Source organism: Dreissena polymorpha, chromosome 15 (assembly GCF_020536995.1).
Source record: "Dreissena polymorpha isolate Duluth1 chromosome 15, UMN_Dpol_1.0, whole genome shotgun sequence".
Classification (NCBI taxonomy): Eukaryota; Metazoa; Mollusca; class Bivalvia; order Myida; family Dreissenidae; genus Dreissena; species Dreissena polymorpha.
Window position 1 is genome coordinate 58,671,206 of NC_068369.1, and position 25,628 is coordinate 58,696,833.

Below are 25,628 nucleotides of genomic sequence, written 5' to 3' on the forward strand. Positions count from 1 at the left end.
TCTTTGCTGGACTTGACCCACACAAGACAATAGGACTAGATCAACTCCCAGCAAGACTGTTAAAAGAAGCAGCAACTGAGCTCTCACCAGTCTTCACACTGTTCTTCCAGGTCTCGTTGAACAAAGGAACCATCTGATGACTGGAAAACCGCCAACGTAGTGCCAATATACAAGAAGGGGGACCGCAGTAAAGCAGAGACAGACCTGTCTCACTGACATCTATAGCATGCAAGGCACTTGAACACATCGTCACAAGCTCGATCATGAAACATCTGGACAAAAACAACATACTTACAGACGCCCAATATGGTTTCCGTTAACGCAGAACCTGTGAGACACAGCTTATCCAGACAGCAAAGGATCTTTCACGCACCATTGATGCCCCTGGCCAGACCGATGTCATTCTATTGGACTTTTCGAAAGCATTCGATAAAGTCTCCCACCAACGCCTGCTAACAAAGCTCCAATTATATTGAATTAGAAACAATCTTCTTGAATGGATAAACAGTTTCCTAGGACAGCGGAGCTAGAGAATAATCCTGGACGGCAGCAAGTCCGAAGATGCGCCTGTACAGTCCTGAGTCCCGCAGGGCAGTGTCCTAGGGCCTCACCTGTTCCTTCTATTTATTAACGATCTACCTGAATATGTATCACCAGAATCCACCACTAGAATGTTTGCAGACGACTGTGCCCTCTACCGCCACATTAAAACAGATGAAGATGCTAGAGCCCTACAACAGGATCTTGAAGGCCTAAATAATTGGGATAAAGATTTGCTGATGGAGTTTCACCCTCAAAAGTGCCAGATACTCCACATAACCAAAAAGAAAAAAACTTTTAGAAAACCCTATAACATTTATGGACATATAATTATAAGAAGCGGACACAGCTAAATATTTAGGCCTCAACTTCCAAATATCACTCTGCTGGAACCATCACATTGACATCATAACAAGAAATGCCAACAATGCCAGATCATTCCTACAAAGAAACATCCAACAATGCCCACGAAAGACCAAAAAGCTATGCTTTTTAACCCTGGTGAGGCTACTTGTTGAATACTCCTGCATCATCTGGGATCCATTCACAAGTGCGCATATCTGGAAGCTTGTGATGGTGCAATGCCGAGCCGAAAGGATGGTCTTCTCAGACTACAGAAGGACCAGCAGTGTTACTTCTATGCTCCAGCAACTAGGGTGGCCATTTCTCCAACAGCGCAGAGCCCATACAAAGGTTGTCATGATGTACCGCATTGTCAATGGTCCTTTTGAAGTCCCTACATCCAACCTCACTGCCATCAGCTCCGCAAGAGGTCATGGACTCCACTATCTGGTACCATTTGCTAGAACCCAGTGTTACTAAAGATCATTCTTTCCAGACACCATATTCGCCCCTGGAACAGCCTTCTCCAGTCAGTAGTCAGCTGCGCAACCATCGACAGCTTCAAGACGGAAGTACTACCAGTGACCCTCCGATAGACAGTACTTGGCGTTTTTACCTGCACTATAGATAAGATTTTTATTCTTTTTTTATATTTTATTTTAATCACCTGAACTGTACACAGACACATGTTGCACCGCAATGCGTTAGTTCGAATATACACCGATTCATCATAACATCATAAAAGCCAAGTGTCTGTACTGTATTGGAAGAAGAAGAAGTTCTTGGCCCAAGAACTATGAAGGTAATTCTTATCTACGTTTACGAGTAAAATATTTTCTTGCCTCCTACTAATTTATCGGTTAATGTTTGAAAGTTAAGTGCAAATCTATTTAGATAATGTAAACTCAATAAATAACATGTCATGGTAAATAATGGCTTATTTTATATTAAAATCCCGGGAGTAACATGGAAATAAAATAAGGCTAGTCCTGTTACAATGAATCCACATTTGGATTAATATCTCTCTCTCGTAGCGACCTACACAGCCCTGCAACGTATCCATTCAGATTCAGATTCAGACTAAGAACAATAGTCTCACAATGTTTCTAAATGTTGTGGATTGTGAACATAACAGGACGCAATTTTAACTCTAGCTGTACGGTTACGAGCCTCTGGCTCGATTGGTCATTGTCAGCTCGGGTACTACTTACATAGTTACGCTCGATTGGTCATTGTCGGCTCGGGTACTACTTGCATGTACCCCGGGTACTCTTTAGTAAATATGTACCCCGGGTACATGTAAGTATACTAAAGAGTAAAGTTTTATGTCTTAAATTTCCTTCATTAATTTGTAAGAATACGGTTTAGATTAGTGCAAATCTCTCAGTTATTATTTATTACCATTAGTTGCGCTCGATTTGTCATTGTCGGCTCGGGTACTACTTAAATGTACCCCGGGTACTTTTAAGTATACTTCAATGTACCCCGGGTCCGGTAAATATACTTAAACGTAAACAGGAATATTAACGCTAAATCGGTCGTTGTCGGCGATTTTTTAAAATTAATTATGTTGACATTTATGTCAATTTTCTGTTAAATGACCTCTATATTATCGAAACTCATACTGAAAAAGCATGTTGATGCATTTTTTTAAGAGAAGTTTGTTTAAGATAAACAATACCGTTTTACGGTAATCGGTAGCGCATTTTACGACATAGGATTTTGGGCGGGAAAGCAACTCGGGTACAGTCTAATATCGACCGGGTACGTTTAAGTATAAAAACCGTACCCGGGGTACATGTAAGTATACTTAAGAGTACTCGGGGTACATGTAAGTAGTACCCGGGCTGACAATGACCAATCGAGTATTAGTTGCTAATCATTTTGCTTTGTGTTGCTTATCTGGCTAGGCTGGTCTTGGTTATTGCTCTATCTCATATATATGTATACTATGTGCTTATAAGCCTCTTTGTCATGCTTTTTTTATTGTTTTAAATTGTCTTAATTTATTTGTAGACATAAGGTCTACAAATCTTATTTTTTATTCCTAGATACTTCCTTTGGTGTGACAAATGCTTTGCTACTTATGCCATAATGTACTTTAGTATTAATGTATGTCCTAACCATGTTTTTATGTATTGTCCTCGGTGGTAATGAAAAGGTCATAGACCGGACGGACTCGTATGACTTGAAGGAAAGAACAAACACAATATTGTTAATTGAAAACGGGCATTTATTATAAAATGCCATAAAAAATATAAAAATAGAACAGATTCTTTCCAGAAAGGCATAATGGGTGGTAAAAACACGCCACGCCCAAAATAAGTATAAAAGAAAAACATATGATGCGTATAACAGTATAATAAGAAACAAATGTGTTTTACACACAGGTAAAAACATACATAGTACGGTAGTCAAAACCTTATGGCGGAGAAGGGGTGGAGGTGGGTTGTTAATTTCGACCATATTGGATTGCCACGTTAGTCTAGAAGGATCCAAAGGGCCACAATGGCAAACACTGAATTTGATTGGTCAAAAGAGCCCATTCGACCTCACACTGAGGTTATACACAAGTAATTAAATATAAGGCTTGAACCAATATATTGTTCAACAATTAAGAAATCGTACAATGACATAAAATCTTTTATGTGTGCATAAAATATTATTTATGTATTGTCCTCGGTGGTTATGAAAAGGTCATAGACCGGACGGACTCGTATGACTTGAAGGAAAGAACAAACACAATATTGTTGATTGAAAACTGGCATTTATTATAAAATGCCATTAAAAAAAGATAAAAATGGAACAGATTCTTTCCAGAAAGGCATAATGGGTGGTAAAAACACGCCACAAAGGGGACCGGAACGGGAACCACGCCGCCCATATAATGGCACTTTAGTATTATGTTTGTCTTAACCATGTTTAAATGTTTAGATTAACTTACTGCCTTTCTTAACAGCTGCTTTTAATATGTTAATATTATACAATTGTTAATTATGTCGGTTCAAAAGCTAATTAAAGCTTGTGTTACATGCTATACATTCTTGCCGACTTTAAATAAAATTTACTTGACTTGACCCGGGGTACATGTAAGTAGTGCCCGAGCCGACAATGACCAATGGAGCGTTACTATGAAGCCGGGTTTTAAAAATGAGGAGTGTCGGCCGACTTGTAATTCGGGCCGTTCTGACCATTTTGCTTGTGCCGATTCACTTACATTTAATAACCAAAGCGGTAGTTTACTTTTCCCGTAGGTGTAGATCGCTCACAGTCGCACTCAAAGTTTATAACCTCACTTTTAAAATGTTCTTATTGCGCGTGTCATGCGCTAATAGTTAACATACACGCCATCATGGCCCAGTTGTTTGTCATCACGATTCTATTGTGGACCTTGGAGTACTGTATGTATTGGATAGTCTGTATTTGAAGTCTATTGTTTAGTATTTTCCGGAGTGTTGTAACGTCCGGACGTTATGAGATCATCTGAGCATAAAGCGCTCGCTGAGAATTGTGCAGTCGCCCTTCGTCCGCTCTCCGTCGTTAAAAATTAGTGTTTCATTTATTTAGAGTTATGCTTTCCTGTGCCTTGGCACAATATGGAAAAAATTTAGACTAGAGTCATGCCAGTCTGCTTAAAAATTTAGGCTTGTGGATAAAGAAATTCTATAGCCCAGTGTTTTTTTCACCATTTTGTGAATGGGGAAGGGTCCCTTTGGATTGGGAAAATTTGGGGTGTTTTGACTAAAATTGGGAAATTAGTGTTGCTGTTGTTTTGCTAACAAATGCTTCAAAATTGACGGTCCATGGAAACACCGAATTCCACTTTTCACCGAATTACAACCAAATTACACTTTTCACCAAATTACAATCGAATTCCACATTAAAATGATCGTTGGTATCGATTAGATACGGGTTCTTCACATGACGCCGGGCTGTCACCGAATTCCACTAATCACAGACCGAGTGGCCGAGTTTCTATCAATTGTTTTGCGTTTTTTACAGTTTGCAGATTTTTCGACCACCTTTATAAGTTTTACGCGTCTTTAATCCGCTATTCACAAGTTTTTGACAGTACGTCTGATTGAATATAATAGATAATTGGCTATAAAAAAGTTCCGATTTGTTTGATGATTGTCCTTTTGAATAAATGAAAGTGGGATGTTTTTTAATTGTTTTTACTCATATGCTGATTTTCACTAATTAGAATAAATTGTTATTTTGAGTGTTTATTGAATACAATATCTAATTGCAGGGTTTTTCTTCCACTTTTTGGGAAGATAGCCCATGGCTTTGGAATTGGGAATTTTATCGGCATTTTCCTGAAATTGGGAAAATAAATTCATTAGACTTTTTTCCACACGAAAAGTCCACTGATTAGGGAAATACTATATTTGATATAACCCTTTATAATCATTCAAATTAAAAGAACAAAATCATATAATACTTTGTTAGATGTAATTCAATTAAAATTGAGATAAAATACACATGAGACATCTTTAAAAAAAAAAAAAAAAAAAAATTTTTTTTTTTTTTTTTTTTTTTGAAATTGGGAATTTTTTGCCACATTTTGGGAAAAAAGTATACTTTTTGGGATTGGGAACATAGCCGAATTTCGGCTATAAAATCGGGCCAAAAAAACCCTGAATTGGCCAATAAAGAATTTCGATTTGTTTGATGATTGTCCTTCGAATGTAATAAAAGTCGGATTTTTTTTCAATCGCCTTTACTCATTTATTGCTCATCTTCAATGATTACCCATATAAAATGTCCGATTCCTCAAAATGATCGTAATGTATGGCGCAATACCCGTGTTCTGTATGTGAGGAAGAGTGCCAAAACGGTACTATCCTCTGTACGGGATGTAAAAAATGGGCTCATGCCGGTTGTACTTATCTTACAGACAATGACTTAATATCATGGTCAAGCAAAAGTTAAATTTCATTTGTGTCAAATGCGCATTTAAAAATGGATTGGATTATGATGCCACATCAGCTCTGTTGCGGTAAGTCTATTAAATTTATTCTACACTTTTACAAAATGTATAATACGATTATAGATAATTGATTCCACAAGTAGAAGTAGAAAAACGAAATTTCTCAAGATGAACAAATTTTCCGTGTATAAATTGTAAAAATTGCTGTACTAACATTAATGAATCATTTAATGACAAATACTTATATACGGAGTATACGGTCCAGATTTGCGGACCATACAGAACATGTCTGACTTTTCAATAAATTTATTAAAATAAATAATATAATGTATCTGTAATGACATTAATGGCAAAATACTTGTTTAAATTAGAACATCGGCCGACCATACGGATCAAGTGTCAAAGAGAGAATATACGATTTTGTCAAAAATGTATGAATTAATATAAATTGTGTAAAAACTTATTATACATATATTTCGATATAAATTAAAATAAAAGTTAAGAACAACACGTGTAATGCGAAATAAGCCAGATATAAAATCTGAATTTTAAATGTCAGTACAATAGAATGTCAGTACAATAGATTTCGCCAGCGTGTATATCATGCATGTACGATATGAATCTAAATTAAGTTTTACGGATTATTCCCTTTCAGCGGCTAATTTCTTTTGGCTGCATTTTATGAAATTCGTCTTCAGTCTTCAGTGTAATTTTTTTCATGCCTATTCAGTGTTTTGGTAACATATATTTATCAATATATTACAATTAAACACTTATAAAAATCGTATAATCACGCTTTAATAAGTTTTTCATGTTCATTCAAGATTATGATACAATATAAGATATACAAATGATGAGGCAATAAACGGCAATATTTCTTGTTTTTCATTGTTAACTAACACATCAATTATCAATTAGTGAAATAATTAACATGAAACAAGATGGGCGTCCTCGAGATGCAAACATATTCCAGGGACCTATACAAAGGTCCCTGCATATACCGATATTGTCTACAACAATAACCATTGTCGCACTCAGTAATTGGTAATTACAGACGTGTTAATCATTTATGGTATACTCTCAACACATGAAATAGATCATGCGTTTCACAACAATCAGTAAGTGTCATAAAAAGGGCGTATTCCAGATGCAAATATACGAGTTAATAATGCGAGTGTTATTATACCCGTATTGACATTTTAAAATACGTTTGACTGCTAATTTTGAATAAAATGTATGAAATATATATAAACAAGTGTTTGATAAAAAGAAACATTGATAAAAAATGCGTTGTTTGCAGATTTTTTAAGATAGAAACACGGGTGTATTTTTGTAAAATATTTAAGTGATGAAAGAAATTTTAATAAACGTTGTCACCAAGCAGCATCTATTAATTCAATTTTATAAAAATAGATTTTAATCATAAAAGTGCATGTTTGTGTGATGCATACTGATTATAGGAATAATAAATGTCACAATTCAAATGAGTAAAAAATCTGAGAATATGAATAATATGACATTTTCACTTTAAACGACTTTTAACATAACGTCGGTAGACCCGAATAAATACACTTCATTTATATCAGGCAAATAACAATTAGTATACTAAAACAGGGGAAGTCTACACTGTGTATTAGCAACCTGCTGTGTTGATCCGTATCTTATCAGCTCAATACACAGTCCCCGTGGCTACTGTACTGGAAAATTATATACTGCTAAAATAACTGATTTCTCTTATTGCTAAATTGTTGTGTACATTAAAAAAACGAGAATGGAGCCACATCACCGTTGTAAACTTTTTATTAAGTTCACAGTATAGAGATAATCTAATTAAAGACGGCGCTAATTAAATGTGAAGCTGGATATTAACAAATATGATCCATTTCGCTTAAATCAACGTTCAATGGAACGTGCACTTATATAAGTTATAAAACATCACGTGCATTTCTTTGTATAAATTCTTTACAAATTTTATATGTTATACATCGCTTTGTTTGTTTATTTATTAACTCATCCACAAAGAAAATAATGAAACATTTCTACATTAAATAAAGAAATATCGCATTTGTTTGTTAAGTCTTCGTGCGCTCGACCGCTGTTTGGTATTTAACTGTTTAGTTATATTTTTCCGTATCTTTAATGTATCTTATTTATATGTGACTACGTGCTTATTTTGTGAAGAAATGAAAGATTCAAATACACTTGGAGAAACTTGTAACGCATCACTTTTCATTCTTGAATATCTCAGTTACAAGTAAATATATTGATTTAACATTTTACATACGATCATTTGACTACGTTCTATGCAAGCTCACGTTAAAATCATTCATCCTTATATATTTTTGCACGTGAAAATGTTGATACGCGATTTAATTCTAGTTTTACATTTTACAGGCTACCTTTCCCACTTGCTAAAGCGTCCGATCGTTTTATTTACTCATTACTGAGATATGTAAGTTTGAAAAGCGTTGCGTTAGAAAAATCAGTGTCCAGTAAAAGGCGATATACATTTTATTCCAATTTTATTTCAATTTCATAATTCTGTTAAAACTGTTATTCAATACGTAATAGGTGTTTAAATAACATTTTACAATGTTTTCTTATTTATTTTAGAATTTGCAATGTATAATTTCAAAAAATTATATGTATAATATCAGAAAATTATACAATGGATTTACGCTTACAAATAGTTCATGCTATTTTAATCTTGAAGTACATGTTAATGTTCACTTGTTACATACATTGTCAAACTATTTTTACATCTTACATGTTATGTTATCCTTCGGATGTGCTAAACAATTTAACAGCAGTTCTATAGTATTACATTTACCCGATAAGTTCACGAATGTGTATTTCGTTAATCTATATATTTACTTTTTAAAGTAATTCCGACATGTTTAGCAATTGCAAAAAATGTGATAAAGTATAACTCTATTACATTTAAGTTCATTAAATATTTTTGTGTACGTGTTCATTTACATTTCCCTCTTTTATTTCATATAATTTGTATGCTTTTGTTGATGATGATGCTTAATTCATTTATAATAAAGTATTTAACATTATTAATATCCATTTGCTTTTTACTATTATTGCTTTTTCCGTTACTCCATTTATAACTTTCAACTACCTGAATTACACCTTCAAATCGCACACCCAACTGAATGTGTAATTCGTTTCTCGGGTAAATATGGGAGTGGACTGGAATTCGTTGAGTGTAATTCGGTCCTCAATTACATATAAAATGTGTAATTCGGTAATTACTTAGCAATTCTTTATCATCTTTAGGCTCTTATCAAATTAAAATCGACATGTTGAGCATTTTAATCATTGTGATAAAAGAATACATTAAATATTTTAAGTGGAATTTGTTTTTAAGATATGCGCACATTTCACCTTTTCCAACTGTCGTCTCAAAAGATTATAAGCTGAAACATAACACAATTAACAAAACAATGACGCAACCCTAAAATATGTACATGTAGTTTACTATTAAGTTTAATAAAAAACATGTCAGTTAATTTTGGTTAAAGTGTAATTCGGTAATGATATTCGGTACTCAGTTGTAATTCGGTGAAAGGTGGAATTCAGTTGTAATTCGGTGAAAAGTGTTATTCGGTTGTAATTCGGTGAAAAGTGGAATTCGGTATTTCCATGCACCCCAAAATTGAGGAAACAAGTGTGTCCAGTATTATATTTACAGGGCTTTTCATCAGGAAATTTGGAAGAGGACAGCAGGGCTAGCGCTGGCCTAAAATTTCTTTGGGCCAACCAGATTTCGTTTTTCGGCGCGCGAAAAAAGTGGTTTTAAAATAATAATATATACTATCAACTTGGTTATATTTCTTTTTATGACAACAAGGGCATATATCACATATTATATAACATGCAGTTTTCAATATAGAAGTAATTATTATGGTACTTTTCAAAGTACAAACATAAGTTAATTTGTACATGTTCACTTAATTAACAGTGGAGTAAGTTGTCCCAAATTTGAAATCCTGAAAATAAGGCAGGGGGTCTTAGAACCAGGAACCCAACAGGAATAAAGGGCAAAGCCCCCCACCCCACCCAGAGACTTACAAATTGTTCTTTGTTATAGTCTTTCCAATTGCAATTTCAAGTGAATACAATTTGAAATAATATAGACCATATCGTCTGTATTACCGCATGTGTATTCGGCATTCTATTTTTTTCCATAAAGAACTCCAAAAATAAATTTAAATCAGCGAAAAATAGTGTATCCGAAAACGACAGTCCGAAAAATTGTACGCGTTCTGCACTTGAAATAAAATTTGCATATCGTTTGATTGCAGAAAATGAAAATTGGTAGCCTTGCAAATACGTAATCAATATACCATTTGGTTGACATTTTTTAGCTCATCTATTTTTTGAAAAAAAATTATGAGCTATTGTCATCACCTTGGCGTCGGCGTCTGCGTCGGCGTCGGCGTCCGGTTAAGTTTTGCGTTTAGGTCCACTTTTCTCAGAAAGTATCAATGCTATTGCATTCAAACTTGGTACACTTACTAACTATCATGAGGGGACTGGGCAGGCAAAGTTAGATAACTCTGGCGTGCATTTTGACTGAATTATGTGCCCTTTTTATACTTAGAAAATTGAAAATTTTGGTTAAGTTTTGCGTTTAGGTCCACTTTTTTCAGAAAGTATCAATGCTATTGCATTCAAACTTGGTACACTTACTTACTATCATGAGGGGACTGGGCACGCAAAGTTAGATAACTCTGGCTTGCATTTTGACAGAATTATGTGCCCTTTTTATACTTAGAAAATTGAAAATTTTGGTTAAGTTTTGCGTTTAGGTCCACTTTTTTCAGAAAGTATCAATGCTATTGCATTCAAACTTGGTACACTTACTTACTATCATGAGGGGACTGGGCATGCAAAGTTAGATAACTCTGGCTTGCATTTTGACAGAATTATGTGCCCTTTTTATACTTAGAAAATTGAAAATTTTTGTTAAGTTTTGTGTTAAGGTCCATTTTATTCCTTAAGTATCAAAGCTATTGCTTTCATACTTGCAACACTTACTAACTACCGTAAGGGGACTGTGCAGGCAAAGTTATGTAACTCTGACTGGCATTTGGACGGAATTATGGGCCCTTTATACTTAGAAAATTGAAAGTTTGGTTAAGTTTTGTGTTTTGGTCCACTTTACCCCTAAAGTATCATAGATATTGCTATCATACTTGGAACACTCGCAAACTATCATAAGGGTACAGTAAAAGGACAAGTTGCATAACTCTGGATGTCATTTTTACGGAATTATGGCCCTTTTTTGACTTAGTAACTTTGAATATATGGTTAAATTTTGTGTTTCGATCCACTTTACTTCTTAAGTATCAAGGCTATTGCTTTCAAACTTCAAATACTTTCATGCTATCATGAGGTTACTGTACCTGGCAAGTTGAATTTTACCTTGACCTTTGAATGACCTTGACTCTCAAGGTCAAATTACTAAATTTCTCTAAAATTGCCATAACTTCTTTATTTATGATTAGATTTGATTGATATTTTGACAAAACTACTCTTACCTGACATACCACAATAGACTCCACCCAAACCATCGCCCGTGCCCCCCCCCCCCACCCCCCCCCTATTTTTTTTTTTTTTTTTTTTTTTTTTAAGATCATCTCACAAATGACCACCACACCCTCACACTATACCCCCCCCCCACCCCACCCCCTCCCCAATTTTTTTTTAAACGGTTAAAAAACAAAACTATTTATTTTGATTATTTTATGTTTGAAATACCGTCCAACCATCGCACCCAAGAATCCCCCCCCCCCACCCCCCCTCCCCCACCCGAATCCCCCCCCCCCTATTTTTTTTTTTTTTCTTTTTTTAAGATCATCTCACAAAGTGATCATTTTGGGAAGACCGTGTGTTTAAAAGTTTTTGAAACAGGATCTTTTCATTGTGCAGAAGTATAAAAAGACACATTTTGGTGCATTATTAACCATATTAGAGCTCATTGCTTTCAAATTGGGAGATGCCCAAGATGTTTAAGTAAAAAAAAAAAATTTGTTTTTTTTTTAATTTGGGAAATACCTCTTATCAATTTTGGGAAAAAAATTACCTTATTTTCGAATTTCCGCCCATGTTATATAAGGGTGAAAAGCCCTGATTGACTAAGGTTGATCTTATTTGGATGGGAGATGAACAACGAATTGAGATCTAAAAAAAAAAAAAATAAGTTATTTTTATTTTTTTTTGAAACCTTCCATTGGGTATTTTAAGCTCCCATTTGGGAAAAATATATACTTTTTCCATTGGGAATGGGTCCAGTTACCCGACCCGATTTGGAATGAATAAACACTGACCGGCCTGATTTGAACTCTTTAAGTTTGATGCTTTTTTATGTTGTTAATATTTAGGGCAGGGCCCTCACACTACTTTGGGGGAAGGGGTCCGCAGCCGTTAGGAGGGGGAATTTTTGCGGCGTTTCCCTTTTTGGGGGATTTTTTTACTTACTCTCTCATTTTTTCATTTGTACATGTTTGCACTATATTCATTGCATTTTTCATTATTTAGTATGTTTGAAAAGATTAAATTGAAATAGAATTGAGATATAATAATCATGAGACATGTCTTTCTATTAAAAAAAAATAAAAAAAATTTTTTTGTTTTGTTTTTTTGTTAGGGGGAATTTTTCCCCCCAAAAGGGGAAAAAAGTATACTTTTCAGGTGGGGGACTGCCACCGAAATTCGGCGGCAGATTTGATAGATTGAGGGCTCTGTAGGGTAACTCGCCCTTTAGTCGGACAGGTTAGCGGTATAAGTATATAATAAAAAGCTTTGTGATCAAAGCTGGGACTCAGATTTTGCAGGCTTTAACTATCATATCATATGAATCTATTTTACAAATAATTATTTGATTCATGCTTATGTTCATTGAAAAATAGTTGAATAACAATACCCACTGAATTAGCCCATGAATCGGACACATTAGCCCTTAAGACGGACACAGATTTGTATTTAGCATTTATTTGATTATCCATTTCCTATATTTATAAAAATGCAAATTGCACAGTAACAGCCATTTGTTGATTTGATAAGTTTATTCTTTTGTCAACATGTTGACGAAAATAAGTTATAAAAAGAGAGAAAATGACATGGTCACTTGCAGTGTCTATCCGACCTTTACAACAGCGGAACCATTTGTCGCACTGAGGTCGATAAAGAAAAGTACAGACATAAAAAGATAAAACATTGTGGGATTCTTGTTGTTTGTGAGCTACTTTATAGATTGAGTAATGTTAACTAGAATATTTGTGGTAATTCTCATCCTTATGCCTCTGCCATTACATAAACTAATGTTTGCCATAAGGGCAAATTGCTTTCGCCTCAAGGGCTAATTGAGTTGTAATTTTTTACTGTAATACCTATACAATAGAGCAGACCACTGAAAATTACCTTTCATTATTATAGAATAAGGTTATGTTTTCAATAGAAAGTTATTTGTGAATGCTGTCAAACGTATCTGACCAAAATGCCGATGGTATAAAGATAATCGATAATTGAAAATTCTGAATTTTCCGTCACCAGAAGTAATTAAAACTTAAACAAATCCAAATTCATGATGAGATAATATTTGATAACATTTTATTTCAAAATTTTATTTATTTTGAGTATGAAGGGTAAATTGTTTGTTATTTCTTCACAAATCATGATAAACAAAACTGATCTTTGAAAACTACAAAGATAAAAATGTCCGACTCAAAGGCAAGTTACCCTATGTGTAAATTATTAATAAAACAATTGTTGACCATTTTGTTCCTTAATATCTTCAGAAAATCTCAAGGCTTATGCCTTTTGAGTAATTGAAGAACAATCATTTATCCAAATCTGATGATACTCATACAGACCTTTTCCTGACCATTTTAGGTAAAAAATGCATCGTCAGGATTGGGAAATTTTTTGCATAAAAAGTCAACCGTTTTGGGAAAGACTAATTGTATATAACTCTTTACTAGAATTGCGACACATGAAGGGTTTAGTTGGATGGAATTAGTGGGGAGATCACATTAATTTGAAAACCAATTCTTTCTGTGCATTTCTATCTTTGGATACTGTTAAACTCCCCTTTCGGGTATTATTAACAGATGGTGGTAACCATTGTTCTCGCCATAATATGCATGTCAATATTTCAATGTGTGCTAGCTATTTCAACTTATTTTTAATTAATTGTTGCACTACATGCAAGTTTGCAACTGTTAATTTTAGATTGATATAATCGTAAACCCTTGGCTTAGTGAGACTCTCAAGGCTAAGGACCAAGGTTTTGAAATAATTTTCCCCATTATATAATAAAAAACAACACATGGTGGCAATGACACGCGGTTGCGCGCTATACATGGTAACATATTGATAAGGTATGCAATTTATAATGTATCTCATGTGACTTATTTCTGTGATGATACATACTATTTTTGCAAGACTTTTTAGATTTTAGGGACAACAATTATGAAGCTATGCTTTTTGAACAGCAAAATTTTTTTGAACATATCCAAAATTTATTTCGGCTTGTATGTTTGTCATGCACATTAGTAAACTTCTATAAAGGGATGTAAGAACAAAATATGAAAGTGCATATTGGTGTAACTTTGTTATAAGCATTGGATTAAAATTGTTATCAAGGTACAAGTAAGTGTGTCGTTTATACTAAATTTAGTCTGTTGATGACTTCTTTAAAAGTTTAATTAAGTAGTGTCATCAATGTAATCTCGTGACAGCACAGTTTCAGTTGCAATTGATATTTTTATTATCCCAATTTTGTGCTACGTTTCATTATAATTATTTCCATACTTTGGTGATTTGTGGCTCATTTTTATGCACCCGAAGGAGGGCATATAGTGATGGGACCGTCCGTCTGTCTGTCCCTCTGTCCTTCCGTCACACTTTGTGTTTAGGTTTTGCGTTTCGGTTTTGAAAAATGCTCATAACTTCTATGTCACTTTAGATAGCAACTTGACATTTGGCATGCATGTGTATCTCATGGAGCTGCACATTTTGAGTGGTGAAAGGTCAAGGTCATCCTTTAAGATCAAAAGTAAAAAAATACAATCCAAGGGAAGTAATAAGCTTTAAAAGTGAGATAATTTCTAAACCTGCCAAATGATATATTGAAATTTTATTTCAAATCGGCACAATTGGGGGCATTGTGTTTCTGACAAACACATATCTTGTTTTTATTGATTTACTGAAAATTACAACAAACTAAAAGAATTTCTTGTCTTACTACTGACCTTTAATTCGCCACTACCTATTATTCGCCCAACCCCTTAAAACCATTCAATGTAACGCTTAATCACGATTTTCTTTGTCACATATTTACAGACGCTTGTTTAGTTGAAGTAGACGGCAGCCATTCGTTCAAATGCTAGGGTTATAAAAAGAAAATTGCGATGTTTACAAATTTCGTTGCAATGTAATGTGACCTCCTCGCGGAGGATATTAATCGTATGGGCATGCTCAGAAGAAATCCCCTACTGAAACCCGACCTGTGTGCTTGGTATTTTCGTTTGTCTACTGCAAAAGTGCAGGTTTAAATTATTTGTCTAACAGTCACTTATTTTACCAGAATCTATAATGTGTTTAACACGCACACATAGTTTAAATTATAGTTTTTTAACATTAAAACTCGACACAATTTGATGTTTACATATATCTGAATGCTTGCAAAATGTATCTTGTCAACATTTCAAAGAAATAGAGAAAAAAAATTCCAATTTAACACTATAAATCCACTGTTTGGATTTTCTCCCTTGAAAAAGGATAGTTTTGTTTGATCAAAGATCTATAAATAAACATGTTTATTTATAGATCTTTGTTGCACTGATATTGGAAAACAAGTTATAAGTCTATATAACACAAGCAGAAGATGATATATTGCACCATCAAATTAATATATTTACGTCATTTTAAACGTTAATGTTAAGAAAAGTTTCATTTAAACTCTTATGTCTTTCCAAATACTCAATTTATATAAATGTCTGGTAAATACTTCTGTACAGTGAAAAAATTACCTCCCTTTAATGACCCCATATACAGCCATCGTACATAAGCATGCGCCTATCAACAAATATATTTGTTTGTAGATGACAAACCCAGGATGTATCAGTAAATTTTTTATAAAGTATTTCATATTATTATGCTTCCCCAAATTTTTGTTGGGGGGAGCATATAGTCGCCGCTTCGTCTGTCCGTGCGTGTGTCCTTCCGTCCGTGCAAACTTTTTGTCCGGGCTATTTCTCAGCAATTAATGACTTGAATTCAATTAAACTTTATGAGAAGCTTCACTGCCAAGAGGAGATGTGCATATTATCAGCCGGTTCTGGTCAGATGATTTTTCAAAGAGTTATGCAGTCGTTGAAATTCGCACTAGTCCGACAGCAAAAAACTAGTATTTTTTCTTTCGGGCTTGTAGGAAATCCAATATTTCAAGCCCGACATGCTTGTACAATTCATTAAACAGAAAACGAGTTCCACTTTCATTATCAATATTTGTAAACAAAGTTTTGAGCCGCTTAAATCAACAGCCGCATATGTTTTAACACACTGCACACACGTGCTGGGCAATCAGCCGATAAATGGATTGCTGCGCATAAAGCGCATGGTTTTGTGGTTCCCGGATTACTATTATGTATAAATGTTTTGTGTTGCGTTCGGGACACAGAGAGTAATGGCCAAACAGTTGTCATTCAAGTACGTCATTGAGGAATGCGAATCTGAGGTAACTGTGATTGACGCATTTGTCAACTGGCTTTTTATACGCCCGTCTATGACGGGACGTATTATGGTATACCCCGCGTCCGTCCGTCCGTCTGTTAATGTCGTACGCTACGTCAAATATCCTTTGACAGATTTTCTTCAAATTTTAACACAATCTTAATATTGATAAACCCTGATCCCCTTTCGTTTTTGACGGAATTCTGAATTGTCGTTCCAGAGTTATGGGTCTTTGTTCGTCAAAATTTCGTGATTTCATTGAATGTCCTACTGTAGCTCAAATATCCTTCGATGGATTTTTTTCAAATTTCAACACAATCTTAATATTGATAAACCCTGATCCCCTTTCGTTTTTGACGGAATATATGGTATGAATGTCAAGGAGACGGCGCTCCATGCTCATGTACTTATAAAATAAACCATGTATTCAAATACAAATAAACTGAAGTAAAAAAATGATTCAAAGGGTTATTTATTACCTTACTACTTCATTGGCGAACGACGGGCGTATCATGCGCTCATGGCGCAGCTGTTTATTGTAGAATAACCTGGCACTTAATTGCTTATATATTTTCTGGTGGTTCAGGTTTGCTCCCTCTTTTACATGGATACATTTCTGCTAATTTTTTACCTAAACTTGATGTATATATTTATAATTGTGATTTTATTGCAATCCGTGTGTGAAATAAATTTCTTCTTATTTCAGGATTCGAAAGAGGCTGGCTCAGATGACGAGGAAGCTAACTTGGATGAGGATGAAATTAATAAGATATTTGTATTGTATTCTAAAGATTGAATAAATGAATGCATCTTCTGATTTTTTATGTTATGTTTATCCGCATTTTTAACAAAAATGTTTGCGCTAGTAAAATCTGACTCGGGCTTGTTCAAATTCCCATAGTATTAGCCCGACTTGCTTGTAGATTTAAATCTGAATTTCAATGACTGGTTATGGCCCTTTGAAATGTTCCATTAACTGTACATATAGCAGGGTTTTTTCTGCCTATTTTGGGAAAAGGAGTCTGACCCAATGGGAAATTTTGTATCAACAAAATTGGCCATTTTGGGAATTTTTGCTTCGATGAAACGGCTCATTTGGGATTTTTTTTTTTAATTTATCATGCTTAAATAATTCAGTGGTTTAACAAATACATTTGTTTTTATTTGTTATTTTGTCTTCTTTATATAAACAGATGCAATATTGGGCATGTTCAGTTACAGTTACACTCTGAGATAAGAACTGTACAGTCAAAACCTAATAGCAGTGTTTTGACCAAAACAAACACTGGTTAGTCACACAAGTTAAAAGACACTTCATTCTTAACAAGAAATATCTTTAAAAAAGATATACGGCGTTGATTGTGGTCGATGTTTATGAACGATCAAAAGTTATCTCTATGAGATAAAAAGTAGCGAATGCTTTTTTTCTGCGCAGTTCTTAGCTACATCATAAGCAAATCAATTACGGGGTGTTGCGCCAGATTTCGTGGCTAATTTTGCTTTATGTGATATTATTACTCAGATATCTATATTTACAGAATAGAAAAACACAAGAAACATGAAAATAAACGAGTGCATGTAGGTCAGCCGGCAATACTCGAATCTTATTTAATTGCATAATTATAGTATAGTGAATTATGGTGGTCATGCTTAATAAACTGGTCTAAATGGATAAATATTTCTAATTAATTTTATCAAAATTGGTCCTTGCAAATGCTGAAACCATATTAAAAATCGATGATTGACATACCACAATAGTATCGCCGAATACTCGAATCTTATTTAATTGCATAATTATAGTATAGTGAATTATTGTGTTCATGCTTAATAAAATGGTCTAAATGGATAAATATTTCTAATTAATTTTATCAAAATTGGTCCTTATCATGCAAATGTTAAAACCATATTAAAAATCGATGATTGACATACCACAATAATATCGCATAATATCTTTATTTAGTATCTTTCTGATCGAAACAGACTTCAAGTGCACAAAGTTTACGAGACGGCGTTTATATAAAGATTTCTGCAACTGACCGCAAACTGACCTTGATACCTTGCGGATTGGAATGCAATGCATTACAGTCACTACGTTATTGTCAGTAAGACCGGTGTAACACAATGATCGCAACCCCTTCTGCGAACTCCGGTGATGAACTGTATATAAACTCTGACTTTCACAAACGGCCGCGAATTGACCCGAAACCTCGCGGGTTGAAATGCAATGCAAGTAAGTACTAAATATGACAACATAGCCTTTAGTATAAACGCTTTTGCGCTGGTAATTCTCTGAAAATAAAAGGTGAACGCACAAACTGTATTTATGTCGATAATTGATTGTAAAACTGTTCTATCTATTGAGCCTTTTCATTAGAGATAAAATTGTTTCATGCAGTAAAACAGTGTTACAAAGACGCGGATATGTTTCCAATGTTCTGGTGTTATACTCAAATCTGCCAATGGAATAAATGAAGTGTATTCATTCGTACCTAGCCGCGGGAAATTTTATTTGAGTATTATTGGACACTTACAAAGGTCAAGTCAGGGTGAAAAGCTGGCTTAATACAGCTTACGCCGAAAAAATTCTTCAGTTTTTGGGAAATTGGGATTTTTAAAAATAATTTCGGTTTGGGATCGGGTCCGTTTGCTTTAGGAGTGCCTCTGTTTTCCGGAGGTGCAGAAAGTGCTGAAAAAACCCTGTATAGTGCAATTCTTGTCCCCCAACTACTAGACGTTTCCTTTTATCTGAATATATAGTGCAATATTGTGACAAAAAAACAACTTTGGGGAGCATCACCTGTCTCCGACGTTTCTTGTTTAGAAAATAATTAAAAAAACTCCTAAATTTCGACCCACAAATACTCTCTTACCAATACCAAGAACTTAGTATGACTTCTTTTCAGTTTGTTTGCACTAGTATCGATGTGAATTTCACAAACACAGACTTTGTAGGCATCAAATATCATTATGCAATTAAAGAGCAACTGGATTTTAAGAAAACCTTGTTTTTATTAGGTGGGCGAATAATTGGTACAGTTCCAGGGACTGAATTTAACCTATTAAGGCACTTGCATTTTTTTGAAAGTTGATTTTTTTCACTTGCAAAATGAAAAACTTACTCGCAATTGGTGATTTTTTATATTTTTTATTTAAACTACATATCTTTTACCATATATGTTGGCTGCTTCAAAAAGCAAATCATTGTTGCTGTCAACAACATAATCTGGCTTGATGTTAAATTCAGTCATCCATTTTTAGCTCATCTATGTTTTGAAAAAAAATTATGAGCTATTGTCATCACTTTGGGCCTGGCGTCGGCGCCGGCGTCAGTGTCCGGTGAAGTTTTGTGTTTCGGTCCACTTTTCTCATAAAGTAGCAAAGCTATTGCATTCAAACTTGGTACACTTACTCACTAATCATAATGGGACTGGGCAGGCAAAGTAAGATAACTCTGGCATGCATTTTGACAGAATTATGTGCCCTTTTTATACTTAGAACATTGAAGATTTGGTTAAGTTTTGTGTTTAGGTGCACCTTTCTAATTAAGCATCAAAGCTATTGCATTCAAACTTGGTACACTTATTATCATGAGGGGACTGGGCAGACATAATTAGATAACTCTGGCATCCATTTTGACAGAATTATGTGCCCTTTTTATACTTAGAAAATTGAAAATTTGGTTTTGTTTTGTGTTTAGCTGCACTTTTGTCATAAAGCATCAAAGCTATTGCATTCAAACTTGGTACACTTACTAACTTTCATGAGGGGACTGGGCAGGCAAAGTTAGATAACACTGGCATGCATTTTGACAGAATTATGTTCCCTTTTTATACGCCCGTATAAAATACGGGACGTATTATGTGAAACCCCTTGGCGGCGGGCGGCGGGCGGCGGGCGGAAGGCATCACTTTGTCCGGACTCTAATTCAAATTGTATTCATCCGATCTTCACCAAACTTGGTCAGCAGTTGCATCTAGTTGATATCTAGGCCAAGTTCGAATATGGGTCATGCCGGGTCAAAAACTAGGTCATAGGGTCAATAAGTGCATTTTCAAAGGGGCCACTTTGTCCGGACTCTATTTCAAATTGTATTCATCCGATCTTCACCAAACTTGGTCAGCAGTTGCATCTAGTTGATATATAGGCCAAGTTCGAATATGGGTCATGCCGGGTCAAAAACTAGGTCATAGGGTCAATTAGTGCATTTTCAACGGCGCCACTTTGTCCGGACTCTAATTCAAATTGTATTCATCCGATCTTCACCAAACTTGGTCAGTAGTTGCATCTAGTTGATATCTAGGTCAAGTTCGAATATGGGTCATGCCGGGTCAAAAACTAGGTCACAAGGTTACTTAGTGCATTTCAAGCATTTAGCATGGTGTCCGCTCTCTAATTGAAGTAGTTTGCATCTGATCATCACCTAATTTGGTCAGAAGTTGAGTCTAGATGATATGTAGATCAAATTCGAATATGGGTCATGCCAGGTCAAAAACGAGGTCACGATCGGACACATAATGAATTTCAAGCATTTAGCATGGTGCCCGCTCTCTAATTGAAGTAGTTTTCATTTGATCTTCACCAAATTTAGTCAGATGTTACATCTAAATGATATCTAGGTCAAGTTCAAATATGGGTCATGCCGGGTCAATAACTAGGTCTCGAGGTCACTTAGTGCATTTCAAGCATTAAGCATGGTGTCCAAAACCTCCGAACGGGCGTATCTTGTGACAGTTTGGCACTCTTGTTATACTTAGAAAATTGAAAATTTGGTTAAGTTTTGTGTTTAGGTCCACTTTATTCCTAAAGTATCATAACTATTGCTTTCAGACTTGGAACACTCATAAACTATCATAAGGGGACTGTACTGAACAAGTTGCTTAAATCCGGTTGTCATTTTGACTGAATTATGGCCCTTTTTTGACTTAGTAATTTTGAATATATGGTTAAATTTTGTGTATATATCCACTTTACTTCTAAAGTATCAAGGCTATAATTGCTTTCAAACTTCAAATACTTTCATACTCGGCTAAAACACGGTATTGGTGCTGATTTGCATTTTTTTATGTTATATCCATGGCTAAGAAAAAATATACAAGATAGGAATTAATTCTCAAGGTCCACTACACTGGCATATACCCATCTTACTTTCCTGGATATTCCAAGAGGCTAGTGCTACACGTTCTTGAGATATACCTTGAAACACGCTCTAAACTTGAAAAAATCTATTGATTTAAATGAGAAATACTCTTGATTTAAGCAATAAATGATGCAAACATTGGTATAATCTTACACAGACTTGTATCCGGTACGATTTGCTGCTTGAATTAATGAAATAGGTAAAATATTATGGATTTTATAAGTAAAATACTACCAGCAGGGATTTTGTTTCAACACTAAAATTCAAACATATACTTATTGTTATACTCCAATTATTGGTACAAAATTTCAGTAAATTAAACTTGTATTAACATAACAAATTCAGTTATGTATTAGGATAAGTACAAAACCCATTCAAACTACTAGATAAGCTGGGGTTTTAGCAATAATGATAGTTCATTGGTAAATCTTTTTATTTAAAGTTCTGTAGTGTCTGTAACCATTGAAAGTTTTATGTGGCAATAGTTTACAAGTTTTTCCATGCAAAAGTATAAATACTACATTTGCTATGTGTATTCATGTCATGTCTAAGTTGGCTGAAATTTGCCTTGCTAAAATTATCATTATTGAAAAAATACTACTTAGAAAAAGTTACAGACACTACAAAAATGTGTAAAAAATGAAGGAAAAAGATCCCTGTTCTATTTCTCATAAATATTTTGTTTTACTCATGAGAAAGTTCCATCTTTTATGTTGGAATGTTACATCATACATTGTGCAATAGATTAATGTGCAAAAAAGGTAATGCAAGACCTCTTGGGATGAAATATTGTAAGCATTCTTGTGGAATTATTTTATGAACAATTTATTTAGGAACAATATAACCTGATTTTCTTTTTCTAAAATGATTTATCTAAATATGTCTGTATTCTTTACGATGATACAAGCCTTTAATATGGAGAGAAGACAAGAACAAACCTTGTAATGACTCAGGTATGTACTATCTACCATTTTGATTATGCTACGCTAAAATTCGTAGTGTCTGTAACCACTAACTTCCTTCTGTAAGCCTTAAACCTTTTTTGTTATATGTGAGTAAAATGAAACAAAATTGTATTTTGTATTACATTGCTGATGTCTAAGGTGCATTATTTAGACATTTTTTGTCTGAAATTTGAAATATTTATCATAATAATGTAATTAAATTGTCTTTATAGTGTAGTTTTCTATAAACTGGCATTTTTCTGCGTAAGCTGAATAAGCCAGCTTTTCACCCTGACTTGACCTTTGTAAGTGTCCAATAATACTCAAATAAAATTTCCCGCGGCTAGGTACGAATGAATACACTTCATTTATTCCATTTGCTGATTTGAGTATAACACCAGAACATTGGAAACATATCCGCGTCTTTGTAACACTGTTTTACTGTATGAAACAATTTTATCTCTAATGAAAAGGCCCAATAGATAGAACAGTTTTACAATCAATTTTCGACATAAATACAGTTTGTGCGTTCACCTTTTATTTTCAGAGAATTACCAGCGCAAAAGCGTTTAACTAAAGGCTATGTTGTCATATTTAGTACTTACTTGCATTGCATTTCAACCTGCGAGGTTTCGGGTCAATACGCGGTCATTTTGTGAAAGTCAGAGTTTATATACAGTTCATCACCGGAGTTCGCAAAAGGGGTTGCGATCATTGTGTCTTACTGACAATAACGTAGTGACTGTAATGCATTGCATTCCAATCCGCAAGGTATCAAGGTCAGTTTGCGGTCAGTTGCAGAAATCTTTATATAAACGCCGTCTCGTAAACTTTGTGCACTTGAAGTCTGTTTTGATCAGAAAGATACTAAATAAAGATATTCGGCGATATTATTGTGGTATGTCAATCATCGATTTTTAATATGGTTTCAAAATTTGCATGATAAGGACCAATTTTGATAAAATTAATTAGAAATATTTATCCATTTAGACCAGTTTATTAAGCATGACCACAATAATTCGCTATACTATAATTATGCAATTAAATAAGATTCGAGTATTGCCGGCTGACCTATATGCACTCGTTTATTTTCATGTTTCTTGTGTTTTTCTATTCTGTAAATATAGATATCTGAGTAATAATATCACATAAAGCCAAATAAGCCACGAAATCTGGCGCAACACCCCGTAATTGATTTGCTTATGATGTAGCTAACAACTGCGCAGAAAAAAGGCATCCGCTACTTTTTATCTCATAGAGATAACTTTTGATCGTTCATAAACATCGACCACAATCAACGCCGTATATCTTTTTTAAAGATATTTCTTGTTTCAATTATCTCCTAGAATATGCAATTGGAAACATAGTTTTTTGCATTAAATATCATGAGAACAGTAAATCCAAACAAAACCATTCTAGAATTTACTGAGATCAGACACAATATCAAACAGTTTGTTTTGATGGTCATATGGTTACAGACTCTACAATGCCTACACATTTAACTTATTATTGTTCACGCTTTCAGGAGCATATGAAATCATATTTAGCTCATCTATTTTTTGAAAAAAAATTATGAGCTATTGTCATCACCTTGGCGTCGGCGTTGGCGTCCGGTTAAGTTTTGCGTTTAGGTCCACTTTTCTCAGAAAGTATCAATGCTATTGCATTCAAACTTGGTACACTTGCTTACTATCATGAGGGGACTGGGCACGCAAAGTTAGATAACTCTGGCGTGCATTTTGACAGAATAATGTGCCCTTTTTATACTTAGAAAATTGAAAATTTTGGTTAAGTTTTGTGTTTAGGTCCATTTTATTCCTTAAGTATCAAAGCTTTTGTTTTCATACTTGCAACACTTATTAACTATCACAAGGGGACTGTGCAGGCAAAGTTATGTAACTCTGACTGGCATTTTTACAGAATTATGTGCCCTTTTTATACTTAGAAAATTGAAAATTTGGTTAAGTTTTGTGTTTTGGTCCACTTTACCCCTAAAGTATCATAGATATTGCTTTCATACTTGGAACACTTGCAAACTTTCAAAAGGGTACAGTAAAAGGACAAGTTGCATAACTCTGGTTGTCATTTTTACGGAATTATGCCCCTTTTTTGACTTAGTAACTTTGAATATATGGTTAAATTGTGTGTTTCGATAAAGTATTAAGGCTATTGCTTTCAAACTTCAAATACTTTCATGCTATCATGAGGTTACTGTACCTGGCAAGTTGAATTTTACCTTGACCTTTGAATGACCTTGACTCTCAAGGTCAAATTATTAAATTTTGCTAAAATTGCCATAAAACACAGTATTATGTGAAGTTGGAATAAGACATCAATTTGGGAATAAATTGTGCTTTATCAACAGTGCATTATTTGCAGTTTAACATGTTGTATTTATTTAGTTAGACAAATTATAATTAAAATAGATACTTGCATATATAATAGCATCATTTAAATTGATTTTAATACAAAACTGGTTTTTTCATTGATATTTTTTTTAATCCTTATAAAATGAAACTGTGTCCATGCGACGCATGAACACAGTTTAAAAATTCCGTTAAAATGATAAAAATACAATCACATGTAATTAAAAAATCATGGAGATTTTCTTATTGAGCTTGAAGTATAGATACAATATTACAACAAAAAAATTCAGATCATGAAATGAATTGTTATGTTTGAGAAAATCACCAAAATAATGTCTATTCCCAGTTTGATGTCTTATTTCAAATTCACATAATACAATATTCATAACTTCTTTATTTATGATTAGATTAGATTGATACTTTGACAAAACTACTCTTACCTGACATACTACCATAGACTCCAGCCAAACCATCCCCCATGCCCCCCCCCTCTCCGAATCCTCCCCCGTGCCCCCCCTACCCCGAATCCTCCCCCTAATTTTTATGCCCCCCTTCGAAAAAGAGGGGGTATATTGCTTTGCTCATGTCGGTCGGTCTGTCGGTCCGTCCACCAGGTG

At 34.4% G+C, this 25,628-nt stretch overlaps 1 protein-coding gene across 1 annotated transcript in view; it reads left to right on the top strand.

The window, feature by feature from the left end:
* Positions 1-1,121: 1,121 nt before the first annotated feature.
* Positions 1,122-25,628, top strand: part of LOC127859768 (hemicentin-1-like) — a 79,457-nt gene continuing 54,950 nt past the window's right edge. The window contains exons 1-3 of the mRNA XM_052397276.1: positions 1,122-1,233; positions 1,302-1,481; positions 4,137-4,283. Coding sequence (XP_052253236.1) covers positions 1,122-1,233; positions 1,302-1,481; positions 4,137-4,283 — 439 coding nt within the window. The remainder of the gene's footprint in view (positions 1,234-1,301; positions 1,482-4,136; positions 4,284-25,628) is intronic.